General features: G+C 42.4%; 1 protein-coding gene across 6 annotated transcripts in view; it reads right to left on the reverse strand.

Annotated features, from left to right (window-relative positions):
- The window catches only part of FAM13A (family with sequence similarity 13 member A), a 230,767-nt gene that overhangs the window by 143,239 nt on the left and 61,734 nt on the right, over window positions 1–25,794 (reverse strand). For 5 of the 6 annotated variants that reach the window (XM_038398558.2, XM_038398553.2, XM_043514126.1 and 2 more), the window contains exons 5-6: window positions 21,309–21,468; window positions 14,400–14,480 (exon numbers count right to left, since the gene is read on the reverse strand). In XM_038398558.2, the coding sequence (XP_038254486.1) occupies window positions 14,400–14,480; window positions 21,309–21,468 (241 nt within the window). The remainder of the gene's footprint in view (window positions 1–14,399; window positions 14,481–21,308; window positions 21,469–25,794) is intronic. The other variant, XM_038398554.2, reaches the window with a different exon arrangement.

Raw genomic sequence — 25,794 nt, forward strand, 5'->3', positions numbered from 1 at the left:
ACTTAACTCCCAGTTTTAAATTCTCTTCAGGGGCATTCCTTCTAGCTTCCACCAGTGCTAGTGTAAGAAGAATCTGGCCTAACTTGACTAGATGAGTAACTTCTCTTATAAGTCACTTGTCTGTCATAACTCCTATTTAAAATTAGAGCCAACACTAAAAGCAAAATGTTATGAAAATTGGGGATGGAGAAGATGTATGAGATAACCCTGCTCACCCTGTGTCAATACAAGGTTATTTTCCACAGTTTATTTTCCAATGCTTTGTCCAGTTCTAAACGTTCCAAGAAATGGAAGCTTCTGCCTCTTCCCATGGTATATTTTTATACAGTCTCACCATTACAGAGATTTTCCTAATCATCAGCCTAAATTTGTTAAATTTAATTCTGTAATTATGTGTGTACAAGTTTAAATAAAGTCTCTCCAAATGAGAAACAGGAGAGAGGCTACAAACTGGATATCTTACAGTGGGTCACTTTTATTCCTCTGTGGTTCTTTGCTCTTGATTCAGATGGCCACAACAAACTAACAGCGGTGACAGAGCAAATGTATTTCTCTTGCTGTTTTACCAGTTTGTTTTGGACGGATAAAATACTACTCAATGTGAGTAACTGTGGCAGAATTGAACCCAGGATAATTATTTCAGTGCTTTAGATTCTTCCCCTTTTTAACAAGTTGTTAATATACAGTATGGGGTAGGAGAAAAATAGGGTGTAAATATAAACTATTCACTTTCCTTGAAGGACCTGCCTATGTCTCTTGATTTATCATGCAAGATAGGACAATGCCAATGATGTCAGTCAGGCACTACAAATACTTTTATTAGTCTGTAATTCTTTGTGATGATGGTAAGTTGAGCAACACCATAAATGGAGAAAGACAAGTTTCCCAGCAATGTATTTGAGCCTTTCAGACCTACATACATGGACTTCAGTGGAGCAGCTCTGTTGTATTGGCACATCTGCTTCTTTTACTAGTGCAGAAATCTTATTTCCGTATTTACAGCAAAAGCACTTTGCTAAAAGGATGGAAATATATGATTGGCATGTTGTTTCCTTACCATCAATCCTACCCTTTGGTGGTCATATTACTATTTGTTTTTTAACACTAGGACTGATCTTTTCAGAGTCTCTGCTTGAAGATTCCTTTACTGTAATTTGTACATTTGTTTTCAGAATATGTTAAAAATAGCCAATAATCAGCATCCATTGGGACTACTTCAGATTATTAATTATTGCTATTATTCTGGTGGCGTAGGTCACACGGGTAGCAGAGGCAACTCATTAGGACAAAATGCTTGAAGAAAATCTGCTCAGCCACAGGACGATAAGAGAAGTCCTACATCATGGTTTGCTGAAATGTTGAATTTTTCCTAGGGCCCTCCTCTGCCTGCCACTTATTACCATGATCTGCATTCCTTACCCAGGCAAAACACCCATTCAAATTGATGAGAGTTCAAAGAACCATATAAATGAATAACAGGAATTTTGTCAGAGTAAGAAGTGACAGATTGCTCCTATTTTTAATACGGTCCAGTCCTTCACTTGTTGAAGTCAGCAGCAACATTCTTATTGGTTTCAATGATTGTTAACAAGTCCACCTTCTTAAAGAACAGAAATAAGGGCACAAACAAAAATGAAAACATGGTACCTGAAGGCCTAACATTTGCAGGATATTCGTGTTCATATATTGACTCAGACTTAAAGAAAAAGTCTATTAGATTCCTTGCTATTGCCAATTTTGCTTTTACATACTAACTAGCCAATATTACTGTCACTCTGTCTGATCTTGTTATTCTTTATATTCGTCTTTGCTCTTTTGTAAATGGGTTCTTTTGTTTTTCAGTCCCACTGGAAACTCAGGGCTTAAAAAGAGTAAACAAGCTAGCTGGAGGACGGATAAAACTAATAGCAAAAGGGAAAGGTAAGAAGAAGGAAGATATCGGCACTAAGCACAAAACTGAGATACTGAGAATAAAATTAATCAAGGAACCCAAGGACATGAAGAGAAGAAATTCTTGATTTGCTTATATACCAATGCTCGGGGCCTGGGTAACAAACAAGAGGACTAGGAATTGCTCATTTAAGAGCATAAATTCAATCTAGTCTGTATTACTGAAACCTGGTAGGATGACTAGCACCACTGGACTGTTAAAATCTAGACTTCCTAAATTTGTTATAGAGTTAGCAAAAGGGAAGGGGGAGCGGGCACTCTATGTCAAAATTGGCATTACCTGTTTCTAAGTCACTGATAACTCAGATGGATCTAGGTCAGAGGTGGGCAAACTACGGCCCGTGGGACCCTCCTGCCCAGCCCCTGAGCTCCCAGCCCCTCCCCTGGTGTCCCATCTCCCTCGCAGCCTCAGCTTGCTGCACTGACAGCGCAATGCTCTGGGCAGCCGGGCAGCGCAGTTGCAGAGCCACGGCCTGATCCGCTGTTCTGGGCGGTGCAGCTGTAGCGCCGCCAGCCATCGGTGCTCCAGGTAGCACGGTAGGGGGACAGAGAGGGTTGGATAGAGGACAGGGGAGTTGGGGGGGTAATCAGGGGGTGTGGGTGTGGATGGGGTCGAGGCGGTCAGAGGGTGGGGAACAGGGGGGTTGGATGGGGCAGAGGTCCCAGGGGCAGTCAGGAAGGAGGGGGTGTTGGATGGGGTAGCAGGGGGCAGTCAGGGGTTGGGGGGTCTGGAGGTGGTCAGGGGACAGGGAGCAGGAGGTAGTGGATGGGGCAGGAGTCCCGGGGGGGGAGGAGAGTCGGATAGGGGACAGGCCACGCCGGCTGTTTGGGGAGACACAGCCTCCCCTAACCGGCCCTCCATACAATTTTGGAAACCCAATATGGCCCTCAGGCCAAAAAGTTTGCCCGCCCTGATCTAGGTCCTAACAGATAAAGCATAATATGAGGTATCAGTTGGTGTCTTCTACAGACCACCAAATCAAACTAGGGAGCAGGAGGATAGCTTCATTAAGCACTTATCTACAAAGCATGGGGGGTGGGGGGAGGGTTTGGAACTGTGTGATCATGGGGAACTTCAATCTGAGTGACATATGTTGCAGGTCTCATGCTGCCAATACTAAAACATTCTTGGAATTTCTAAACATTATAGATGACAATCTCCTAACTCACAAAGTGTTGCCGCCAACATAGGGGAATTCTATATTAGATCTTGTCGTAACAGATAAAGAGGAACTGATCACACAACTAAAATTTAATGGTAGCTTAGGTACAAGTGATCATAACTTGATCACATTTATAATATGCAAGCAGAATAAAGTCCAGACGAGTGATATATATACTTGGTGCTTTAATAAGGCCAATTTCACAAACCTGAAAACAAGTATGAGCCAAATCAGCTGGGAGAAAGAATTTAATCAGAAAAATGTGAATTACAATTGGAAATCATTTAAGAACACCTTCCTAGATGCCACGAAATCCCACAGGCCACAGTGAGGATTAAAAAAAACAACCTGGTTTAGAGGGGAAGCAAAGGGAGCTGTAAAAAAATTAATATATATATTACAAATGGACAAAAGGGATGGTTGACAGTAATGAATATAAATCTGAAGTTAGGAATGGTAGAAAATTGATAAGGGAAGCCAAGAGACACAAGGAAAAATCTATGGCCAGTAGAGTTAAGGACAATAAGGAGTTTTTAAAATATATTAGGATAAAAAAAAATCCTGACAATGGTATCAGTCCATTACTAGATGGAAATGGTAGAATTATCCATAACAACGCAGAAAAGACAGAAGTATTCAATAAATATTTCAGTTCTGTATGGGGAGGGGGGAACGATGCAGTCTCATCATGTGGTGATAACACTCTTTCCATTCCACTAGTATGTCTGGAGGATGTTAAACTGGAAGTTACTAAAAAGTTAGACATTTTCAAATCAGCTGGTCCAGAGAGCTTTCATCCAAGAGTTTTAAAAGAGCTCACTGAGGAGCTTGCTGGCCCATTAATGTTAATTTTCAATAAGCCTTAGAGCACCGGGGAAGTTCCAGAAGCCTGGAAGAAAGCTAATGTTGTGCCAATTTTTAACTATGGTAAAGAGGATGAGCCAGGTAATTATCGGCCTGCCAGCCTGTCATTGATACCAGGCAAAATAATGGAGTGGCTGAGTCAGGACTCAAAAAATAACCAACTAAAGGAGTGAAATGTGATTCATGCAAATGAACATGGGTTTATGGAAAATAGATCCTGTCAAATTAACTTAATATCTTTTTTTGATGAGATTACAAGTTTGTTTGATAAACCAAATTGGAGAATTTCTGCTGGTCAGGCTCTAAAAGAATATTTCCACTCAGTGTTGGTAAAACTCCTGGAAAGTGCTATGATACTTCACAGGTGCATGGCAAGCACCACATCGAATACTGTATCAAGGTTTAACAGACAGCAATAACAAAGGATGAATTTCCCACAAAAGATGACATCCCACCATATTGATCTTTTTTACTCTCATGCATTCCCTTCCTGCATGTCTTCCCCATCTTCAGCTTTATAGACTACCAAAGCTAAAAGTAATATTTGGGTTAGATTTCCAAACAGTCTCACTGGGGGAGGGAGGAAAAGACTGATGACTTGCATCCTCTCCTCACCGTTGCCAAAAACCTTAGAAAAATCATGCTGTATCCATCCAGATTTCAGGCTAGCATCTGAAAGGCAGGACTTTTGTTTTGTGTTCTTAACAGCAGTTCCAGATGACCTCTGCATGTTCGTTCTCTACTATTTTTAAATTCCTGACCTGTGTAATCAGCTTGTTTACATTTGGAAAATTACCCACTACCCTGATCATTTGCAAGGCTCTTACAAAAAAACACCCTCTGCCAACTGGGGATGGGGAAGCTGGCCCCCTCAGCACCTGCAGAGACTTCTCCCATGTAGGGTTTACTGCCAGTAATAAAACCCCAAAATGTAAGTCCACATCTTGGTAGGCTGAAATAAATATCTAATATCCTTATGATAAAATTGTCAGAACCCACCTTTTGGTCACATCACTTAACAGCACTCCCCTCGCAAGCAGGTAGGTGCAAAATAATAAGGAATGGCAGAGAACGTACATTTAACTTGCTTTCTTTGATAAGTAGTGACTCCTGTCACAAATCTGTCAGCATGAAGTGACACCTCTGTCATCCCTTACATACTTGCTCATGAACTGAGGTACTTTTAAACCACCCACCTTTTTTTTTTTTTTAAATCGACCTTCTGTGGAAACAAATGCTTTGCTTAACCCCTTCTGGACCATGTATTTAGCTCAAAATTACTATCATTATTATTTATAATTTGTATTACAATAGCATCTAGAGGCCCCAACCAATGTGCTTGCTACTGTACAGAGTAAGGCTAATCTCTGTGGAGTGTGGACAATCCTTTTGCTCTGGGTTTGTACAGATCCTTGCACAACAAGGTCCTGGTTCATGGCTATGGCTCCTATGCACTATGGTAATACAAATAATAAATAATAACAGTGAAAGACAGAGCCCTGAAGAGCTACATAGTCTACATAGACAAGCCAGAAAAGAGTGGAAGTAGAAAGAGAGATGTAATTTAGGGTCACACAGCAGGTGAGTGGCAAAGCCAAGAAGAGAATCCAGTTCTCCCGAGTCCCAGCCCAATACCCTAGATCATGCTGACTGTATATTTCCTCAAGCTATGAGCTCCTTCTCCCTACCACCAAAAAGATCTCGCTGGCCAAGAATCTCTCTCTCGTGCTCCCAAGTTCCTCACACAATCCAGAAGTGACTCTAAAGGAAGTTTCTGCTTTTTCAATGTATTAGAGAGCTCACTTGGATATTATTTTAAACCAATTAACTACAGAGATCTCCCTGCTTAGAAAAGATTACATCACTTCAAGAATACTTTTCGTCCCACTTATTTTGAATAATCCCTGGATGTGAAATTGAGTTGACACTGCTCAAGGCAAGTAGAAAGGAGGAGAGTAGAGCCCAGGGCGTTCCTAGAGGGGATAACGGAGCAGCACATGAGGGGGAGCATGGCCAGGGAGAAAGGGGAATTCCGTGCAGGGGAGGCAGTCAGCCTGTGATCCACAGCTCAACCATGGGCTGAGGAGTGCTACAGCAAGAGCCAGGGGGGTGGGAACAATACATGAGGTCATAAAGGGGGATGAGAGGGGAACACAGCTGGATGAGCAAATCTGGAGAGGATGGCATGTGTGAAGGGGGAGAGTCAGGGAGATGGGAAAAGTGGGGCCCCTCCATTAGCAAACTAAGGAGGTTCCCTGTCAGCTCCCATCACTGTTAGCTCTGATCACTGATAAAGATGACAGCTGTTAGAGTTGAAAGTGCATCAAATATGCCAGCCTGTTGTGTCCACCCAGGCACAGAATCGACGAGTCTGCACCAGTTCAGGCTATCCCAGTTCTTATCCATACAGTTTTTAAGTAAGGTATATAGATTGATGCTACCTTTCCAGAAAATTGAGCGTGGTCCTTTTGCATGTGGGCACAAGGGCCTCTTCAAATTCTCGAAGGGGGGGGAAAAAAATCAGACTAATTTTTCTAACTGCCCAAAGCTGACAGTGCTCAGAAAGCAAGATGGGACTCAGAGTCTTCTAGCAATGACTTAATGTTCAATAAGTACTTTAAAATTATGGGGCAAATCCTTTCTTTGCCAATTGCCCAGGGAATCCTGCTTCAGGCTGCAGAGCAGGCTCCACACCCCCTTACACTGACCTCATAGAGCTGGGGGGGAAAAGGAGAATCTGCATCCCAATGAATTCTCTGCCTCCACTGGTCCTCCCGCCTGGCCTTCCCCTTAGGTGCTAATGCATAGGGGACCCTCATGGGGCTAAACTCTCTGCAGGGATTATGTAGCCACTAGATTTCTCTGTGACACACATCAGCGAAGACTGGACTGAAGCCAAGATACCTGGAAAAACATGGCTCCTGCTGGCTTGGTAATGGGTCTGAGATGTCCACATATCAAACAGTGTGTTGTTAATATTTCTGTGGGTTCTGCATTATGACTGTAAAGAGTAACGACAAAAAGACTTTGAATAGTGCAGATCTGCAGCCATGTATTTGTTTATTTATTTTTGATAGTACAGACTGTCCATTGGTTCCTTTTTAGGCTGTCATTACTCAGTAGGGATAGTCCATATTACATATTTGTATCTTGCATTATTGTCCTGTTATGATACGAAATTCAAACTGGATAGGATATTACATTTGTCTTTGCCCTTTAAAACAAAATGCTGAACAAGTGTAAACAGCCAGCCAGGCATTAACCTTTAATATAGTGTAACCTCAGAGCTATAAAGCTTCTCTGTAAAAGAGCAGAGTTATAAAGGAAACGCTGACAGTTCTTTTATATCTGTAGCACACCATTGCTTTGTATTGCAGTTGCTTAAGTGCATTAAGTTTATATTAAGTTTGAGGTTTGAAAACTAAGCTCTTTTTAGGTATTAACAAATACCAAAACACGTTAGATCCTTCTGCCAACATTTCAAACGTGACTTGCCCCTGACTCCATTCAGCTGGGTCCGTTTCCTTGGAACTTGTCAAATAAATAAATAAATAAATAATCCTTCCTCTGAGACTAAGCATGGAGTTTTGAGAGGCCAAAAGGAGGTTACTTAACGAAATTAACACGGGGGGGGGGCATGAAAATAGGGCTGGAAATGGGACGCTGGCAAAGCTGACTGTAAACCCTGTCTCACTACCTCCATAGTATTTAGCGAAAAAGTTAACATCCACCAATAAAACAAAACAAACTGCGTTTACCAACTCTCGTTCCCTATTGCCGTTGATCTAATCACAACCAATGCATTTCCGATTCCGTAATGCAGAGCAATGGTGATATTTTAAAAATACCCAAACGTGTTGAATAGTTATTCTATGAATATTTTTTGACCAACCATCATTGCTCTCTCCCTTTTTAATGAAAACTTAGATTAGCACTGACATTTGCAGACTTAACCTCCAAATGCTTAATAACTGGTTTCTCCAGTCGGAGCTGCTCACATAGAATCAGTCAGTAAGCAAACAAACCTTTACCAACACTTTCTCTTCAAGACATAGAGCCAAATTCCCTGCTGATATCAACGTGGGGCTGCTGCTCTGAAGTCAATGGAGCTGTGCTGGCATTATATCAGCAGTGAATATGCCACACAGTTTCTGCAAAACTAGTGTGTGTGTGTGTGTGTGTGTGTGTGTGTGTGTGTGTGTGGAGATGGGGGGAGTGTAAAATCTGTGCCAGATCTATACCTTGTATAGACTACTTCCCCAGCTGCCCCGGCTCAGTTGTGCTAGCCAGTGGCAATGTGAGGGTATAAGAGGGAGTAGCTACTTCATGGAAGCTCTTCCCGCCACCCATGCAGTGAAGGTAGCTCACCAAAGGAAGTAAGAGGGCAGTTTACTCCACCTCTCTCCCCTGCACGGTTGTGTAAAGTGGTTCACTATTGAGCCCTAATGAATTAAGCCTCACAATAGCCCTCTGAGATGGTAATAATCTTTACCTATTCTAGAGAGCTAAATTAAGATACAAAGAGGCTAAGCCTGGGAATTTCAAAGCAGCCAAAGGGAATTAGGCAAACAACTCACATCAAATTTCAGTGGGATTTGGGTATCTGACTCCCTTGGACTCCTTTGAAAAAAAACAACTGAGCCTGAATAGATTGGCCAGGGTCAAAGAGCGGTTGGAACAGAACCCAAGAGCCTCGACATCCTCGAGCCTTGCTTTAACACTCCCTTCTTAGCGCAAAGAACCATGTTCAAACAGACACAACTTTAATCTTATAACAGTAAGTCTTTAAGTTAAAATGCTGACCTAAAAAAAAGGGGGGAGGGGCGGGGTGCAGTCCTAGTGCAGCGGAGTTCTCTCAAAACAAAGGGCTTCCTAGAAGTCAAGAAAGTTAGCCTAAAGGAACTACTCCATCAATAGGTCCATCAGTGGCTATTAGCCAAGGTAGTCAGGGACACAACCCCACACTCTGAGTGTCCCTAAACCTCTGACTGCCAGAAGCTGGGACTGGATGACAGGGGATGGATCACTCGATAAATTGCCCTGTTTTGTTCATTTCCTCTAAAGCACCCAGCATTGGCCACTGTCAGAAAACAGAATGGACCATTGGTCTGACCTAGTATGGCCGTTCTTATATTTTTAACTCATTTTTATTCATTTATCTGTTCATGAAACCACCACTGTGGTGAGTTTTCTTCTGGGTAAAAACAAACATGTACAGTGATTTAACATAAGCAATAAAAACGCTCTGTTGCTACTAGTATTCCACATCCCATCCCCCACTATGTAAACCTATTTGCTTTCAGCTTCCCAGAAAAAGAAGAAAAAACATCCTTGTTGAAAGAGGAAATTATTTAAGCAAAGTTGTTTAGATAAAAGAATGATTAACAAGGTATAAAAACTCTTGGTTTAAACATGCTGATTTCATCTTAATTGCTACTGAGGCCTGGGAAGGAAAGTTAAGGTGCATCAGAACCTATTTTACAATCTGTCTAAAAATTCAACAGAGACTTTTGAGATGGAAGTAATAAAAAGCACAGCCAAATAGCTTTCAAATATATATCACCACTGTTTCACTGTGTAACTAATACCCACATTCAGTTCTCCTTTCACTTCCTTTTGTCCTCCCAAGATTATATATATATGCGGCCTTTTACCTGAGACCATATCTCTTACTAAAAAAATAAACATGACTTTGCTCTGCTTTGACACAGCCTTAATCTACTTCATTTGTTATAAATACTGCAACAAAACATACACAAGGGTCTTGAAATGTAGTCTGTGATGATAAAGAGATGGAGACACCCATTTTTTAGAAAACACTACAGCATACAATAATAATGGTCCAAACACAGTAGGAACACTCTGATAAGCCGGAATGTTGGAGACTGTGCTAGAGAATGTAGCAACATTTTTATAAGGAAATGAAAAGCATCTACAAAAAAGTTTTGCTACACATATGAAATACACTCTTTCCCCTGTTGCCAAGTTGCTCTTAATTGGTCAACTTTTAAAATTTTCCATTTTCCTCTGTTCTTAAAATGTGTTCTCTCCGCAGTTGCCGGATAGGGATTTTATTTAATTATATGCATGAGGTAGAGAGAGACTTTTCATACAGCAAAACACGCATTTGGGCAATCAAGGGGCATTCAATAATAAATGCATGAAGGGTTAAACAGACAATCCTGCAAGCACATGCTGAGCTTGTGAGTCCTGAGTTTGGAAAGGGCACATCAGTAACATTTTAAGGTGGCTCATTTTCTGCTCTCCCCTTTCTGTGACTGTAACCCCCACTGTTATTAGTTCAACAAGTGGGTTCAGGAGACAAAAGACCCACATGTGTTTCCATCTAGCATATCCATCTGCACACATTCAGCATCTGTCACACCCGACCTTAAGAGCAAAGATGCCATAAGCAAAGTTAATGAGAATGATTCAAGGTCTCATGACGGTCAGGATATGTTTACACTGCAATGTAAGCCTGGGCTGAGACTCAGGCTTGAGCCCAAACCCCCATTTCCATCTACACACAAATCTCTCAGGATAGGGCCTATTGCTTTGCAGTTTAGAGACAGCCCTCCCGACTTGGGAGTCCACCAAAAGTATCCCACAGTCCCATGGGCCAACTTCCTCTCTAGCCACAATCCTTATAAAGACAGGTTTCAGAGTAGCAGCGTGTTAGTCTGTATTCGCAAAAAGAAAAGGATTACTTGTGGCATCTTAGATGCATCCGATGAAGTGAGCTGTAGCTCACAAAAGCTTATGCTCAAATAAATTTGTTAGTCTCTAAGGTGCCACAAGTACTCCTCTCCCCTTGGTACAGTATAGCAGCTTGGTCAGTCAGCATTTAACCCTTCCATTGGCTTCTGAACACCGGGTTACAAACACACCAGGAGAGAGCCTTCTGTGCCGGCAGTAGAGACTGACCAGAAGTCGTCTTTCGTGAAGCAAGCAGCTTCATGGTCACAGGAGCACAGCCAGATTTTGGTAAATCTCTGGTGCAAGGCCAGAAAAAACAATGGACTTCAGTAAGAGGACCAGGAATGACCATTCATACCAGCAAATAGCGAAGAAACTGGGAATGATGCAAATTTACTGGATCAATGACCAGTGCAGGGAGCGGATTAAGCATCTCAAGATTGAGTACAGAAAAAACAGAGACCAGAACCGCACCTTGGGCAACCCATCACCACACCCGTTTTATGAGGAGTTTGATTGGGTGCTGTGCCGAGCATGGAGTCAATGGTGGTGCAGGATGACCTGGTCAGCTGGGATGGCGCCCTACTGGCCCCAGAACCCAGCATGGAACCTGAAGGAAGCCAGCAGCAGGTGCCGAGTGAAGACAGTGAACTGACCTGTTGCATTCAGCAGCCCCTTGCTGTCACAGGGAGACATGGCTCACCACGGGCATCACAAAGACACAGCAAGCTACAGTAATACAAACAGCACTGATGACTATGGAATCCAAACAGATCTGCAGAGACCTCCAGAGGGATTTCAATCTGCCAAAGCACATTCAACCACCATTCTACACCTGCTGAGAGTGTAATTAAACTGTCTTCTGTCAGGGCCTCGGAAATCAGGACACAGTTTCATAAGCCCAGACCAGAGGAGGTATTCAGGGTCCTCCAAAACAATGGTGGGGACAGTAATTCAATTTATGACAATATCATTTGGTAGGAATAGCATCCCAGCCTGTCCGAGAATGTAGACTCCCAACCGGCAAAAAACTCTGGCATCATGAACTTTTTCATTGCATCCCATTGACATTCATAAATCAACCTCTGTTATCCACAAAAGCCTACATCTTTGTGGTTTATGTACTCATGTATAACTTGAGGATGGCAAACTATGGACACAAGTCCTACCAATGGCCCCGACGCAGATTGGAAACCCCATTCTCTCAAGGCCAGCAATTACTTCAGGAATATCCCATCACGTTGGAGTAAACCACACACCCGACTGCCTCAGAAACCTCTGCCACTGCTTTACCCACAGTTGACTTTCTGATACCTGACTGGTTAGCAACAGATCTGTAGCAGTCTGGGGTAGCCAGGTTCCAGAGAGTTATAACAATCTGCTTTTGGACCAGCAAGGGTGCTCTCATGCATGTGTCTTTACATGCTGGAAGGTTAAGGTAAGCGGCTCACAAAGTTCCAGAAATGTATCTTTCTTCATGAGGGGGCTCTGGACTATCTGCTGGTCATCCCTGGTCTGCATGACAATGGGATCCCACCAATTTGTGCTTGTGGCCGTGCTTCAGAAGTGGCTGTATCAAGTGTCATATGCAGCAACAAATAGTTTGAGTCCACCAGGTCTGTGTCTTCCTCCTTCTCCATCATAAGCTCTGTGAGGTGCCTTTGGTGGGTCAGAAAACACTGCTGAATCATCCATCCGCATCTAACAGAAGCTCTGTCAATTTCCTGACACAGGAGTGAAAGTGCAAGCAAGAGAAGTTCATCAAAAGATGCCTTCTCCATTTTGCTGGGTCCTGTAGCTAGGAGCGCAAAGACCAAAATGATTGCTTGGCAGGATGTGTTGGCTGGCTGTTCAAACTTCCTGCAATGTGCAGGACGGACAGTCACATTTTCCCACAATGCATCACAGTCAAAGGGCTAGAGCAGCCACATTTCAAGAGGGTGCTAGGGATTCTGGGATGTGGTTGGATTGACTCGGATCTGCGTGCTGCAGCGTGGACATCAGAGATCCAGGTTCAAACTCGGGTTAGAAAATTCTTAAAGTACGGTTAATCAATCAATCAATGTAGACACTCAAGCCCTTGGTTCTTGAACCCCAGGTCTGTTGATTCGAGTCCCACTAACCTGGGGCTTACACTACCATGTAGACATACCCTCATAGTCATGCTAAATAAGGAATCAGTATCAAAATTAAAATAAAACCTGCAAAGAAACATTGCCAAAGCAAATGCATGGCTAACATTCCTTGCAACTTATCAGAAAGCTAGGTGTACATGCTGTAACATGGGTTTGTTTATGGAACAGCAAAGCTCGGATCAGCACTAAGGACCTTTATTGTTCTCTCTGAGTGGTTTAAGAACAGGTGTCTGATTTATCTATTTATTGTAAAGTAATCCATAAATAGAACATGATCTCAAAGAAAAGCATGACCTAGATGTGGGAGAAATTCAGGCTCTCCAGACTAGCGTCTCATGTTACTTTTGCTTTGAGCCAGCCCTGAAAAAGTAGAAGTTGGGCTGCTGATCTAAAAGTCAAGCACACACACAATAGCAGAAACTTGCCATAGAGAAACAGCCCAAAGAGAATTCATCAATTTGAATTTTAAAATAAATAAATTTACTGGAATGACAAATACTTACTTTTAAATTTACTTACGTAGTTCATTCAATTACTGTCCCAGAGATTCCCTTTGTACACAAGATAGGACCTTTCTAATTACTGGAAATGTGCTATTAACTACATGCAAGCTTGTTCTCTGTAAGTATAGACAATCGGGGCCTAAGGGTGGTTGGACCTGGTAGAAGAGACGCAGAATGTGTGTAACCAATAGCTAGAGCTTTTGTTCCCTCTCAGACCTGCACAGGAACCAGTCACAACCTCACTTACTGGGCTGTCCTGAGAACAGGGACTGCTTACTTCTAGAACACCCTGGGGCACAAGGCACAACCTAAAGAGCTACACTAGAGGTGCAGCAAGGACCCCAACCCCCATGCTCCGCAAGGACCAGCAGAAATGGCCAGAAATGCAGAGAAGATCATGTGGCACTCTCTTAAGAAATAGTGCAGCAGCTGTGCTTGGACTGTACACCCAGGAACCCAGGGAAGCATTTTGCCTTCCCGCACAGCCCCTGGGGTGGTGTGACTTCACTCAGACCCCAACACAGGCCGGTATGCTACTAGGCATTACCTGTCCTTAAACGTATTTAATGATGGGATTTTCGCAAGTGCACAGTGCCTGCTGAACTCTGCTCCCACTGAAGTCAGTGGGAGTTTTGCCACTGATCACAATGGGAGGAGAGTTGCACCAATGCTAAGCCCTTCTGAAAATCCCACCCTAAAAGCAGTGTAGATCAAAACACCATAGTTCAGAATCTGGTGAACTCCCCACAGTGAAAAATATCTACACTTAACCTGTCTGGAGTAGGTCTGCCTGCTTGTAACATGCCCTTCTTCTAAACACGGCCTCAAGTTTATCAAACTTTAAAATGGTTATAATACATACCTATTGCACAGGGTTCCTGTGAAACTTGACTGATCAATTGTGTGACTAATTAATGAGAAGCAGCATGAAGATTGAGGAATCTGAAGAAGAGGACCAAGGGGATCTTGACAACATGAAAACTCTCATTCCCTTTATCCCTAGTTAAAAAAATTCTTATTTCCAATCTGGCGGGGAAACTGAACCACAACAGAATGGTGTGTTTGCGAATATGCCCATTTTACTGTACCTTGCTTCGTGGTGTTGACTTCAGTGCCTCTCTTTCTAAAGCTCTTGTCAGATTGATAGGCAGGGACTGCTCACAACTGGCCTAATATAAGGAGACCCCAAAAATAAACAGACAATAAAAATACTTAAAAATAAACATGCACACACACACAAATAACTTTCTATTTACTCAAATCACTCAGCATTACTGCCAAGCACCTGCCTGTTTATAGATACACAACAGGGAACAAAGTAAAAGCAAAGCTCCCTCATGATTTCAAATGACAAAAATTTGGTGGTTATCTTTAAAGAAGGTACTCGAGAAATAGAGATGGAAGGAGGCAGGAAAAGATTTGCCATCTGATTCAATCATAGTTGAGATTTGCATACCTTAAGTACTCTATTTTAGCCTCACAACAGAATATTTAAATGCAGTGTATCACTTCACAGTGGCGTTCTATGTAAAAAAATATGGTGCAGCGAAATTTTACATCATTGCCGCATATGTCGATCTGTGCATTTCTTCAGGATTATATTAAGGGCTCGTTAAACTAGCTCCCTCAGGGACGTAAGTATACCAGCAACTTAGACTTTGGTTTAAGTTGTGTCTACATGGAGGGAGGGAGCATAGCTATGAGGGTTAGGGATGTGATTTTCACTTCCCTAATTAATAAAGCTATGCCAACAAAACTTTGCAGCGTAGACCTGACTTTAGTAACACCACTATCTATTGCTTTATAATTTTGCAAGTGCTTCAGCTAAATTCAGCTAAATGAACTATTATGTATTAATAACACTAACACAATAACTCTGTTTTACCTAAGTACAGTGTGTAGTACAGTGGGATCCTGGTTCATTAATAGGGCTCCCACGTGCTAAAGTAATACAAATAAATAATTATTATTGATGATAATAATAATACTTAAAGCTCCTGAGTCAAGAGCATTAGAAAGAGATGCCAAAATTATACATGTGATTATTTGAGGACCATCTGATCTTTCCCGTTCCTACTTGACTTATACATAGACTAAACATAATAGCATTCCTTCCCCCCCTTGGCATTTAACACACTATTGTAGGTGAAGCATTTGGAGGCTTGTAAACTTTCCCTTACACATCTCATACTGCTCATTTCCAGTCAGCTCTTATCTTAAAATGTCACCCCAGCTGAATCACTTTTTGCTCCTATTATAAATATGCCCATCTGCTCATTGGTGGACAACACTGAAGTACAACAGTCACTAAACAAGGAAACATTACCCAGAAAGCCAAAGAAAGATATCCACAGGTGCTTTTCTCCACACTGCTCCCTGCTCTCTTATTTGAGTCTGCTATCATAAATGCTGATTGCTCTGTAGGCCAGGTGGGAGAGACCTGTTGTTGTCTTGTCCAAATATGGTAATACAGAAAGAAAAGAAGCCTGCAAGGTTCATCAGGGCTACTATAGCCTTAAGGTGGGATTTTCAAACAGGATCAATTCCCACTGACTTCAATGGGAGAAGAGTTATGCCAATGAGGAGCCCTTTAGAAAATCCTGGCCTTAGTACAATGTTAGAATGGCACGGAAAAATATTAAACTGGACATAAGTAGAAAGAAGCTGTTCAGAACTTCAAAAGCTTCCCAGGGGCAAGACACATATTTGGGACTAGAACATGGGTCCTTCTTTTCCTGACCAGGGGAGGGACAACTCGTTTGTGTTTGTTGCATGTATAATGTCGAGTATCTCAGCAGAGATGAGTGAAGGGGAAGATCAGTTGATTAAAATTAGGGAGGAAGGTGAGGGACTTCACCACCAGTTACCCAAGGGGACAGTTTTGGGAAACTCTTTCTGGACATTATCATAGAAGTGCTTAGGCTGTTTTACATATTTGCGAGAAGAGGGCTGAGGAAAAGGAGGGAGACTATTATTTTAAAAATTGCTGTGTGCAGAATGTTTTCTTTCCAGTAATCTCAGGGTGGCATTTGCAAAAGTACAAAGTGGAAATAGAGTTTTACCACTGACTTCAATGGGAGCAAACTTAGACCAACACTAACTACTTTTGAATCTCAACCTTCATTGTTCTACCTGGAGATAACATGCTTGATTCTGCAAGGGGCTGAGCCCTCTGGCCTGATCCAATTAAGTATTTAAGTATGTGGCTAAGATTGAAGTCAACGGGATCACTCATACTCTTGAAGTAAGGCACATGCTTAAGTATTTTGCTTCGCTGGACTGGGCCCAGAGCGCTCAGCACCTTGAGGATCAGGCCCCAAACGATTTCATTTCCAAACACAATTGCACTGGATAGTTCTCTCACAAAAATCTAACTAAGCATTCATAGACCAACAGTGGACATAATGCTGTGCTAGCAGCACACACGTCTGCTAGAACACTGCTGTGATTTAAAGCACAAAGTGCAGAAATCTGGTTTGCCAGCTAATCCCCTATGTGAAGTGGAACCATTTAGTTGAATATCAGAAATGGGTGAAGGGAAAAGTACAGTCCACATAAAAAGAAAAAGCTGGCAGGAGATCAGTTTTCATATCACTCCACAGTTTTAAATCCCCTAACTAACTTCCCCTCCCCTGCTACTCATTGGAATGTACCTAGAGATTACTTGTAATTTTATAAACAGAGTTTACTTGGTATTTTGCATCCAGGCAAACAAGGGCTGTCTGCTCTGTCACTAAAAGGAGAAGAAAAAGGACAGTTCCATGGCTTTGCCATATCTCCTATAGCTAAACGAGGAGCAGCATCAAGCCCTGTTCAACCCACTGCTTAAGCGGGTTCTATTGTGTTTCAGTGCAGGCACTTACACCCCTCTGTGCTGTCAGCTGGTCAGTGATTACAAATTTAAAGTGTTCTGCTAAAAAGATATTTGGGTGCGAGACCTCCAAAGGAAAAAACTTTGCGTGGCCGGGAGCCAGGTTGCACTTTGCCATTCAAGTCAGCACTCAACCAAGGTCTTAGCATGTTGCTGAGAGTCACCCTGCTAATGGAGTGCATCTTTCACCTGAGATACAATGTAAAACTGAGGTCTTGATGGTTTCTGGTAATTAAAAATCCCACTATACTTTTTTGGTAGAAGTAGTTATGTGGCCAGACGCACTGGGATAATTATATTCTGCCTGCCTAGATTCCCTCTGCAATTCAAACTGAATAAAGGCATTCTACACTTCCAATTCATAACTGTTGGGATTCATAACAATAAGCATTGCTGATCACTGCTAATCAGTAGTCACATTTCATCACAGATGTGGCTACATAACAATGGCTAATTGTGTATTATTGGACTGTCTATAATTGCAGTTTGAACAGCACTTTGAGATCCTCTAGAATGAAAGGAACTACATAAAAATGGAAGGAAGCATTATTATTGGGTAGGTTTCTTAAACAAGTTTATTCACAGCTCAGGTGATAAATTGCAATAGTGAAATGGGAAACTGATTTATATTTTAATTATGTGCGTTATTTTTCAGTTTAATGCCACAAAACGGAGTCAAGACCATATCTAAACACGCTGAGAATTCTGCTATAAAGCAGAACGTGAGTAACATTTTCTTTTAGCACACATATACCCACAGTACAATTCATACACAGCAGTCCAGTTATGCTGTTCCCTTTCCTGGATGGATTGTCAAGGAATCCAAGTTCTGATGTGACACTACTCTATAAATGCAGAAATTAGGAGGGTGCACTGAGGTTTTATTTTATGACTCTTGTAAATCAGGGGTATGCAACACAAGATAGATATCTAATCTGTACACATAATCCTTTTTTTAACGTGTGCCTACTTTACTAGTTTATCTCTTATCTTTAGGCTAGCAAATACCACAGAAAGGAGTCACCCTCAATTTGATAATTATGCCACTATATGATAGTGGTCCAGAAACTTTCTCAAGGTCATTGAACGGTACCTAAAATTAAGGAACAGCCTTGCTGATTTTTTCATTGCTTTGAGATTATGATCTTACAATATGGCCTGAGTAACAGGCAGCATGCAGTTGTACTGTCCCAGGAACGAGCAAAGCAGGGACTCAACTGTAACTTGGAAAGTCTTCATTCAGTCCCTGCTTCCCTACTGACCCATGGGGAAAGCCAACCCTTTCCTTGGCACATTTTATATTCCTGTGCACAGCAGCTGAGCACGTAGGGGAGTGGAGCCAATGTCTTGTCCCCACCCTTGCCCGTCTCTGAGAGAGGTGAAACACATGCAGGGATGAAGATGCTCACTAGGCTCCCCCGACCCTGTGCAGGCACACAACAAGAGTCACAATCTCGCCTTTGATATTTTACATTGTTATAGGATTGTGGAGTCACTTCTCTTTTTTCCTTCTCATAAAGCTATTTACTTTTGGTTTCCTCCAAAACACTGAATTTTTCAACACTCTTGCACTTTGTACAATAATAAAACTCCAAGGTGCTGAGTTTTAAATGCTTTGCATCTTGCATGGTTTTCGCATTCAAGTGTTTTTTCAAAATGCAACTCAAAAATCACCTGTGATTTTTGCACGGCTTTGGTTGACTGATCCATGTTTTTAGTTTTAAAAAGAGCATATTCCCTTCCTTTAAGGAAGCAAAAGGTTTTATCTGTAGTCTGGGCAGATCTTAAGATATCCAGGCCACAGGGCGTCATGCATCACGTGAGGTCAAGAAGGTGATGAGCATAACAGAGTTCAAGGGAAGATGCTACAGTCCCAAAGTGGGAAGCAATGGCAAAAGCCATAATCCCCTTGTATCATGTTTTACCACCAAATACCCAGAATAGGCCTGGCGCCTGTTCTAAAAGTAGAGCATTACGTACGCAGGATGCGAGAACAGCTGGCAATCACGTGTCTGAAATGCACTCATGAAAGACAGAGGAGATACGGGGAAGAAAAAGAAAAGAAAAAAAAATCTATACTAAGGCTCTGTCTAAGAGCAGTTTCCCAATTTCCACGCCACCTTTCAGCAACAAAATAGAGGCACAGAACCATACAAAAACACAAAAGGCCTTTGTCCAAGGCCCTTGGCGCTTGCCCCCAGCTCTGCATCAGGAATCTTTCTGTGCCAACACTGATGTTTTTAAAAGTCTAAACCAGTGCTGGAGAAACACATTTTTTAATTCATTTTCTTCGCCTATTTACCCCTCTGTTCCCATCCCCTAGTCTCTTCACGTAGTGTTTCAAAATAATGGATTCCCACAGAATCGTGTCCCAGTACCCTAGTGTCACAGCACACACCTAGGAGGAAACAAGGCTAAAAATACACCAAAAAGGGTGGAGGAAAGTATATAACATACAGACACAGTGATCAGGGGTAGGAGAGACCATGGCCTGATGGCACAAAGTGGTTATTTTACAATATTTGTTTTATTTTTACTATACAAATTTAAATTTGGATTGGGGGCAGAAGGACAAGTTGGGGTTAAAGTATAAGGACAGAAATGGTGGGATGAAGGGAGGAGAGAGGGAGAAGCGAAGAGGCAGGGAAAGGGGGAGATGGGCACTGTGGATTGGGAAGGTGAGGCTGGATACCTGCAGGACTGCAATGGTAGGAGAGGGAGTTGGATGAAAGGGCAGTAACAACCAATGGCAATACTGATAATGATGAATGGGATGGAAATACCCCACGTCCAGATTTCAGAGTCCAGGGAATGATGATGTCAGGAGGCTGCAAAGGCTCCCCCCAGCTACTGCTCTTCTCCATGTGGAATGAGGGTTGGGAGGCCACTGAGACTGGCACCCTAGGGTGAACCAACTGGACCTGACGAAGAGGAGCTGGAAGGCTCTGGCACACCTGCATTTTCAAATTGTAGATAGTGCTTGCTGCACCAGATTCTGTCTTGGTTCATACCCCATGCAACACCACAGAGTTTAACGGGATTGCATGAGGGTGTAAATCGGATCAGAATCTGGACCAAACTCTTCACATGTGCAAACACTGCAATTATTGTAAATCTCCCACTAGCCAGCAATACATGGGAATTACTCAATAGCTTTGCAAGAAGAATTGACTTTGCACACAAACCACATGTAAGTTGCTGGACCGCATGACCTGGAGTAAGTCAATACATCGGTAAAGTAATTTTATATTTGTGATAGGGAGCAACGTTCTGCTACCGTCTGCCGATGCATGAGTTTTTGTAATCTGGAACCTCATTGACTTTCTCCTACATACTGAACTAATTTATTATCATTCCTTTTTTTAAGTTCCACTGCGCCATCTAGAATTTATTACACAATCAGCAGGTTTAGGGACACTTGCCAGGACACAAGGAAGGTGACTTTCAGGAATGGCAGAACACACATCATCAAAGGGCCCATTAAGTAGTTATGCAGCTTTGAGTAAATAGGTTGCTCTTATTCTTTTTGCCTAAATGTTTGGTTAGATCATACCAAATAGACTGTGAATAACACCAAACATTAGCCACAGGTCTACAATTAATTGCTTCCAGAAGTACAGGTCTTTCCAGGAAGCTACTTTCTTTACTGCAGGTCAATGGTGAGGGACTATAATGTTTTAGGTTGGTGCATGACTGAAACTTTGCCAAGATGGCCCCTGGGCATCATACTCGCTTGTCTTGGACACTGACCTCCGTCACCCCTCCACTCCACCACTATTAGATCCATCTTTTTATTTTAACTAAACAAAATTATTCGAGATGTTTCCTGTTTAATCATACGCACTCGATATGTTAAATTTAATAGAGAATAAACTTGTTAAATAGAATAAACTTCCAGGGCATCAAAAGGCAAATGGCAGTAGAAAACTGACCTGCTAAAGGACAGAGTCATTAGACAAGTGAAATGGTGGTAGCAGCATATGAAGGTCAATATCAGAGAAATGTATTATACCAGTATCAATGCCTCCCATCCAGCTTGTGAAGAATTCTAGACTGCACCCTGCATGGTCTCACCTGTATCACAGCATTGCATCAAAACTGAAAGAGCAATATTACAGGTACTCACTTTCACTAAAATAATTCTTGCTAGCTCTTCACATGCATGATTTTCATCATCCTTCTTTGTGTGCTCCAGCTCAAACAAGGTATTATAGTTTTCCAGCATTTTGGCCATTATTTTGTTGCAGATTTCCTGTTCCTTCATACCTTCAAATCCAGAAGGCACGCTGCAAAATTGGATGAAACATCAAGCAGAGCATTAGAAGGACTCAAAATACCAGTGTTCTTGGACATAGCCATCATATTGTAATAGATACTCTTGCTGGTACATAGAAAAAACTCCCTTTACCTGTCAATGGACTTTCAATGAAAGAAGTTCTAAACATTCAAACTTAACCTTGGTTACAATTATTGCATTTGTTCTCAATTACTTTGACCTGCTATTAAAAATGTGGTCACACCTTATATAATATGGTACATTTATAAATAATTTAGAAATTGCTAAATAGAGATTATAAGCATGTTACAGACATGAGCACTATGTTGCATAGATGGTTATAAGTAATTTATCACATTGGACTCAATACATGGCTAATCAGTTGTTAAATCATTTATTAACTGATTAGCAATTAGTCATTTATAACCCCTTAAACTATTTATAAGTGAACATTATAAAGTGCGACCAAAAATGCAAACATTTAAAGGAACAGGGGCTACATGTAATCTACTCAATTTAAAAACTTAGTAAAAAGTAGTTTCAAGCATTACACCTGCCCTTGTATCCCTCTGACAATTTTTGTGGTTTTACAATCATATTTTCTTTTTTTTTTTTTTTTAATGTTTTCTCTCTCCTGTTGCCATGTGACAGACCCACACAAACAACAGGGGACTGACTGACTATTTTGGTGGAACACTGAAACTGACTATACACAAAAGTGCTATTAAATGTGCAACATAAACACACTGAAACATTAGAGGATTAACATATTGTCTCTGTCACTCCCCTTGCTATCTCAACACTGGGTTCCATGTCAGGGCAGACTGTTCAACAACAGGAAAGTTAACCACACTGCTCACTAACTCCCTCTGCTTTTGTCAGCCTTAATATCAAATTTAAACAGTCCCTTTGAAAATCCCAGTCCTTCTTGATACTAAGTAAATGTACGCAGGTGATATCAGGCCCCTTTCACCGTAATATCACAGAACATCCAAGTTCCTCTGTTCCCGAAGGACCAAACACATACCATTGGTCAGTTCCTCCTCATATCTCCCTATCCAATAAAACAACACTAAGTCCGATCCTGTAATAAACTTATCTAGGCTTTATTCATTTTAAATGAAAATGTAGCAAGAAACAGTTGAATAAGAATACTGAAGAGACAGACAAAGACAAACTTAGGTTATTATTTTATAAAACTTCTGATCAAAGTAACAGTCTTATAGGTTCAGCTTCTGAATCTTATCCCAGCTGTGGCAGCCAAGGATCCTTTACCTGACAAAGTCATTGCCTCTTAGGATCCACTCTGGTAAAAAGAATCTTGTTTCCTTCCACTAATCAGCTTTTACCCCAAAACCCTGCCATATGACTGTTCTGACAGATGCAAAAGGTGATGGGAGGAGTCCACAAGGTAATTCTTCAGGGAAGTCATCCTGTGTGGGAGTTCCTCCTTCTCCATTGTCCCGTAAACGGTTTGCTACCTATTGTAAGGAGACTCAAGGAGTTTCTTCCGGACATGTTGCTTTTTAATGGGCATCAACTGACCCCTCTCCTCTAAGTGGTGCAGCCAAAACTCAGCAATGACTCGTTATTATGAAATCTGTCCCAGACATATGAGAGTTATATAACACACATGTATAAATATTACTCTTAACAGGAGAAATACAGAGATTAGCATGAGTATTACAGTCATCCGTTCACCAGCATTTAGGAAAGTCCAAACACTACATATTTTACTGCAATTTTAATAACTTAAATTTAATAATGTTCCACCAGCATTAAGCCTGACAGACTCTTAGTTGATATGTAGGCCTAGAGTTGGCCTAAGCCTTCAGCTTCACAATCTCTCTGATTGGTTTTAGTTCTGGTCTACACTACTAAGCTATGTTGACAAAAGCTGCCTTGCATTGCCCTAGTTATGCATGCGCCTACACTTAAATTTGCCTCCCACTGACTTAAGTGGCCCATTACACTGGCACAGTAACACCATCTCCAGGAGCGGCGTTGCAATCTTTAGTAATCACCAGTTCATTTCATATACAGGACGTGAGGTGACAGAACAGACATATGATAATTACCACTGAAACCCAGTTGTGCAACAGAAACTCAAAAAGTAGGGAAAATATACAAAACAATCCTACATATGTAACAGCCCACAAAATACACCAGAGGAATGTCACACCTGCAAATATTTTCATGTTATTTAGGAACATGACTGGGTGCAATTTTGGTGTTATTATCCTATGTCTAACATTAATAATTTGAATTATAAGTACTACTTATCATTCAAAATTATTAATGTTAGACATAGGATAATCTAGTAGTGTGCTAGATTTCTATTGGATCTATTATTTTCATTCTCATTGGCTATTGCATTACTTCAACTCTCCATTGAAGTAACACTCTACAAACATTCCAGACATTTTATTTACACACACACACACACACACACACACACACACACACGCACGCAATTTTACAATGCAGTTCTACTCTTAACAGCAACTATTTGCTCCTTTCACGCATTCAGAGTCATATCCGCCAATGATAGTGACAAAAATCAAGTTTTTACTGCACTTTACTCCTGCTCCTCCTTCAGAGTTGATAGATCTAAGAGAGAATGAGCTGAAATCTATTCCATTTTCATGCATCGTCAATCCAATCACTGGCACTTCTATGCCACAACCAAAAGATCACCAAGGGCATCATGCAGTAACAACAGTGTTGTAAATCCAACCACAGGTGTATCCAGGGGCCTCGTTTGCCCTGCCTTGTAACAGAGGCCTTGAACCTTTTTAGTGGTGATGATACATATAATGGAAATAGAACATGACTCTCAGATTGCAGGGCGAGTCTGAACAGCTGAAAATTAGAAAAGTAAACATTTCTTTACTTGTAAACTGAGCTTTTTTAACCTAGAGATCAGTAAGAGGCAACAAACAAACCCCACAAAGTTACTTTTCAGGAATGTTTTTTTCCCCCCACAAAACCTTATTACTGCCTCTAAGGCCTAGATCAGGGTCTCAAACTCGCAGGCCTTCTGCGGCCCACGAACCTCCCCAATGTGGCCCACGGGGCTCCACCAATTTTGGGACCCCACCTCCCTTGGCCCCACCTGCCACCCCGGGCATGTCCCCGCCCCGGTGATTTACAATGGCTCAGGGCCCCAGCAGCGCAGTGGAGCTGAGCGGCGTCTGCCTGCTCACTCCACGTGTCAGCCGGGGCAGGGCTGTGCCTCCTCACGCTGCCCCATCCCCGAGTGCCCGTGCGGCCAATGGGAAGCTGGGGGGGTGATGTCTGGGGGCAGCAGCGCACTGAGGCAACCCGGCCTGCCCCGCCTTGGAGCCCCAGGTAAGCGCCGCACCCCCTGACCCCATCCCAGAGCCTGCACCCCCTCCCCACGCACCCCCTCCTACCCCCAAACTCCTCCCCAGAGCCTGCACCCCTCCCCCTCCTTGAGCCTGCACCACCACCCCTCCTCCTGCACCCCTACTCCCTGACCCAGCCCAGAGCCTGCACCCTGCACCCAAACTCCACCCCAGAGCCTGCACCTCAGACCCCCTCCCCCAGCCAAACTTCCTCCCAGAGCCCAACCTCTCACCCCTTCTGCACCCGAACTCCCTTCCGGAGCCTGCACCCAAATCCCCTACCCCACACCTCCTCCCCCACCCAATTTCCCTCCCAGAGCCTTAGGCAGGTGGGGGGGCGGAGTTTTGGGGGGGCGGGTTCTGGGTGGCATGAGTGACATTATTGGCCCGCTCGGAGGATTTGAGGACTGGCACTGGCCCTAAGGTAAATTGAGTTTGAGATCCCCTAGCCTAGATTGTCTAGTTTGGATCAGGTGAGGAGTGAAAATTATACTGGTAGTGGGTTCACATCACAAAACTAACACCTAACCACACGCAAGGGGCAGCCTGTAGTCAGAGGCAGTAGCCCAGTGTATAATAACAGGTGTCTGACAGGTCAACGAGTAAGCACTAAGGTGCAAACTTTAATCTCCAGCCATAATATTCATCCCTCACCTTCACAAACAATAAATCCACTCACAGAATTTAAACAAATAAACAAAAAACTAACACCTCCACTTAGATGATAACACTAAAATGCTAGATTGCTGGGGATCAGAACTAACTTCGGAATGCTTTAGAAGAGATAAGTCTTCAGGCTTTGCCTCAGGTTATGTTGTTCTCACCCATGGTCTACAACAGGTGACTGGTTCTCACACCGTTTCTGTGTCAGAACTTCTCGTGCTATAGGAATTCCCCAAAGAGGACAAACACTGGGCCTGATCTAAAGTCTATCGAGGTCCATGGGAATCTTTCCTCTGACATCCGTG

Source organism: Dermochelys coriacea, chromosome 4 (genome assembly GCF_009764565.3).
Source record: "Dermochelys coriacea isolate rDerCor1 chromosome 4, rDerCor1.pri.v4, whole genome shotgun sequence".
Lineage (NCBI taxonomy): Eukaryota > Metazoa > Chordata > Testudines > Dermochelyidae > Dermochelys > Dermochelys coriacea.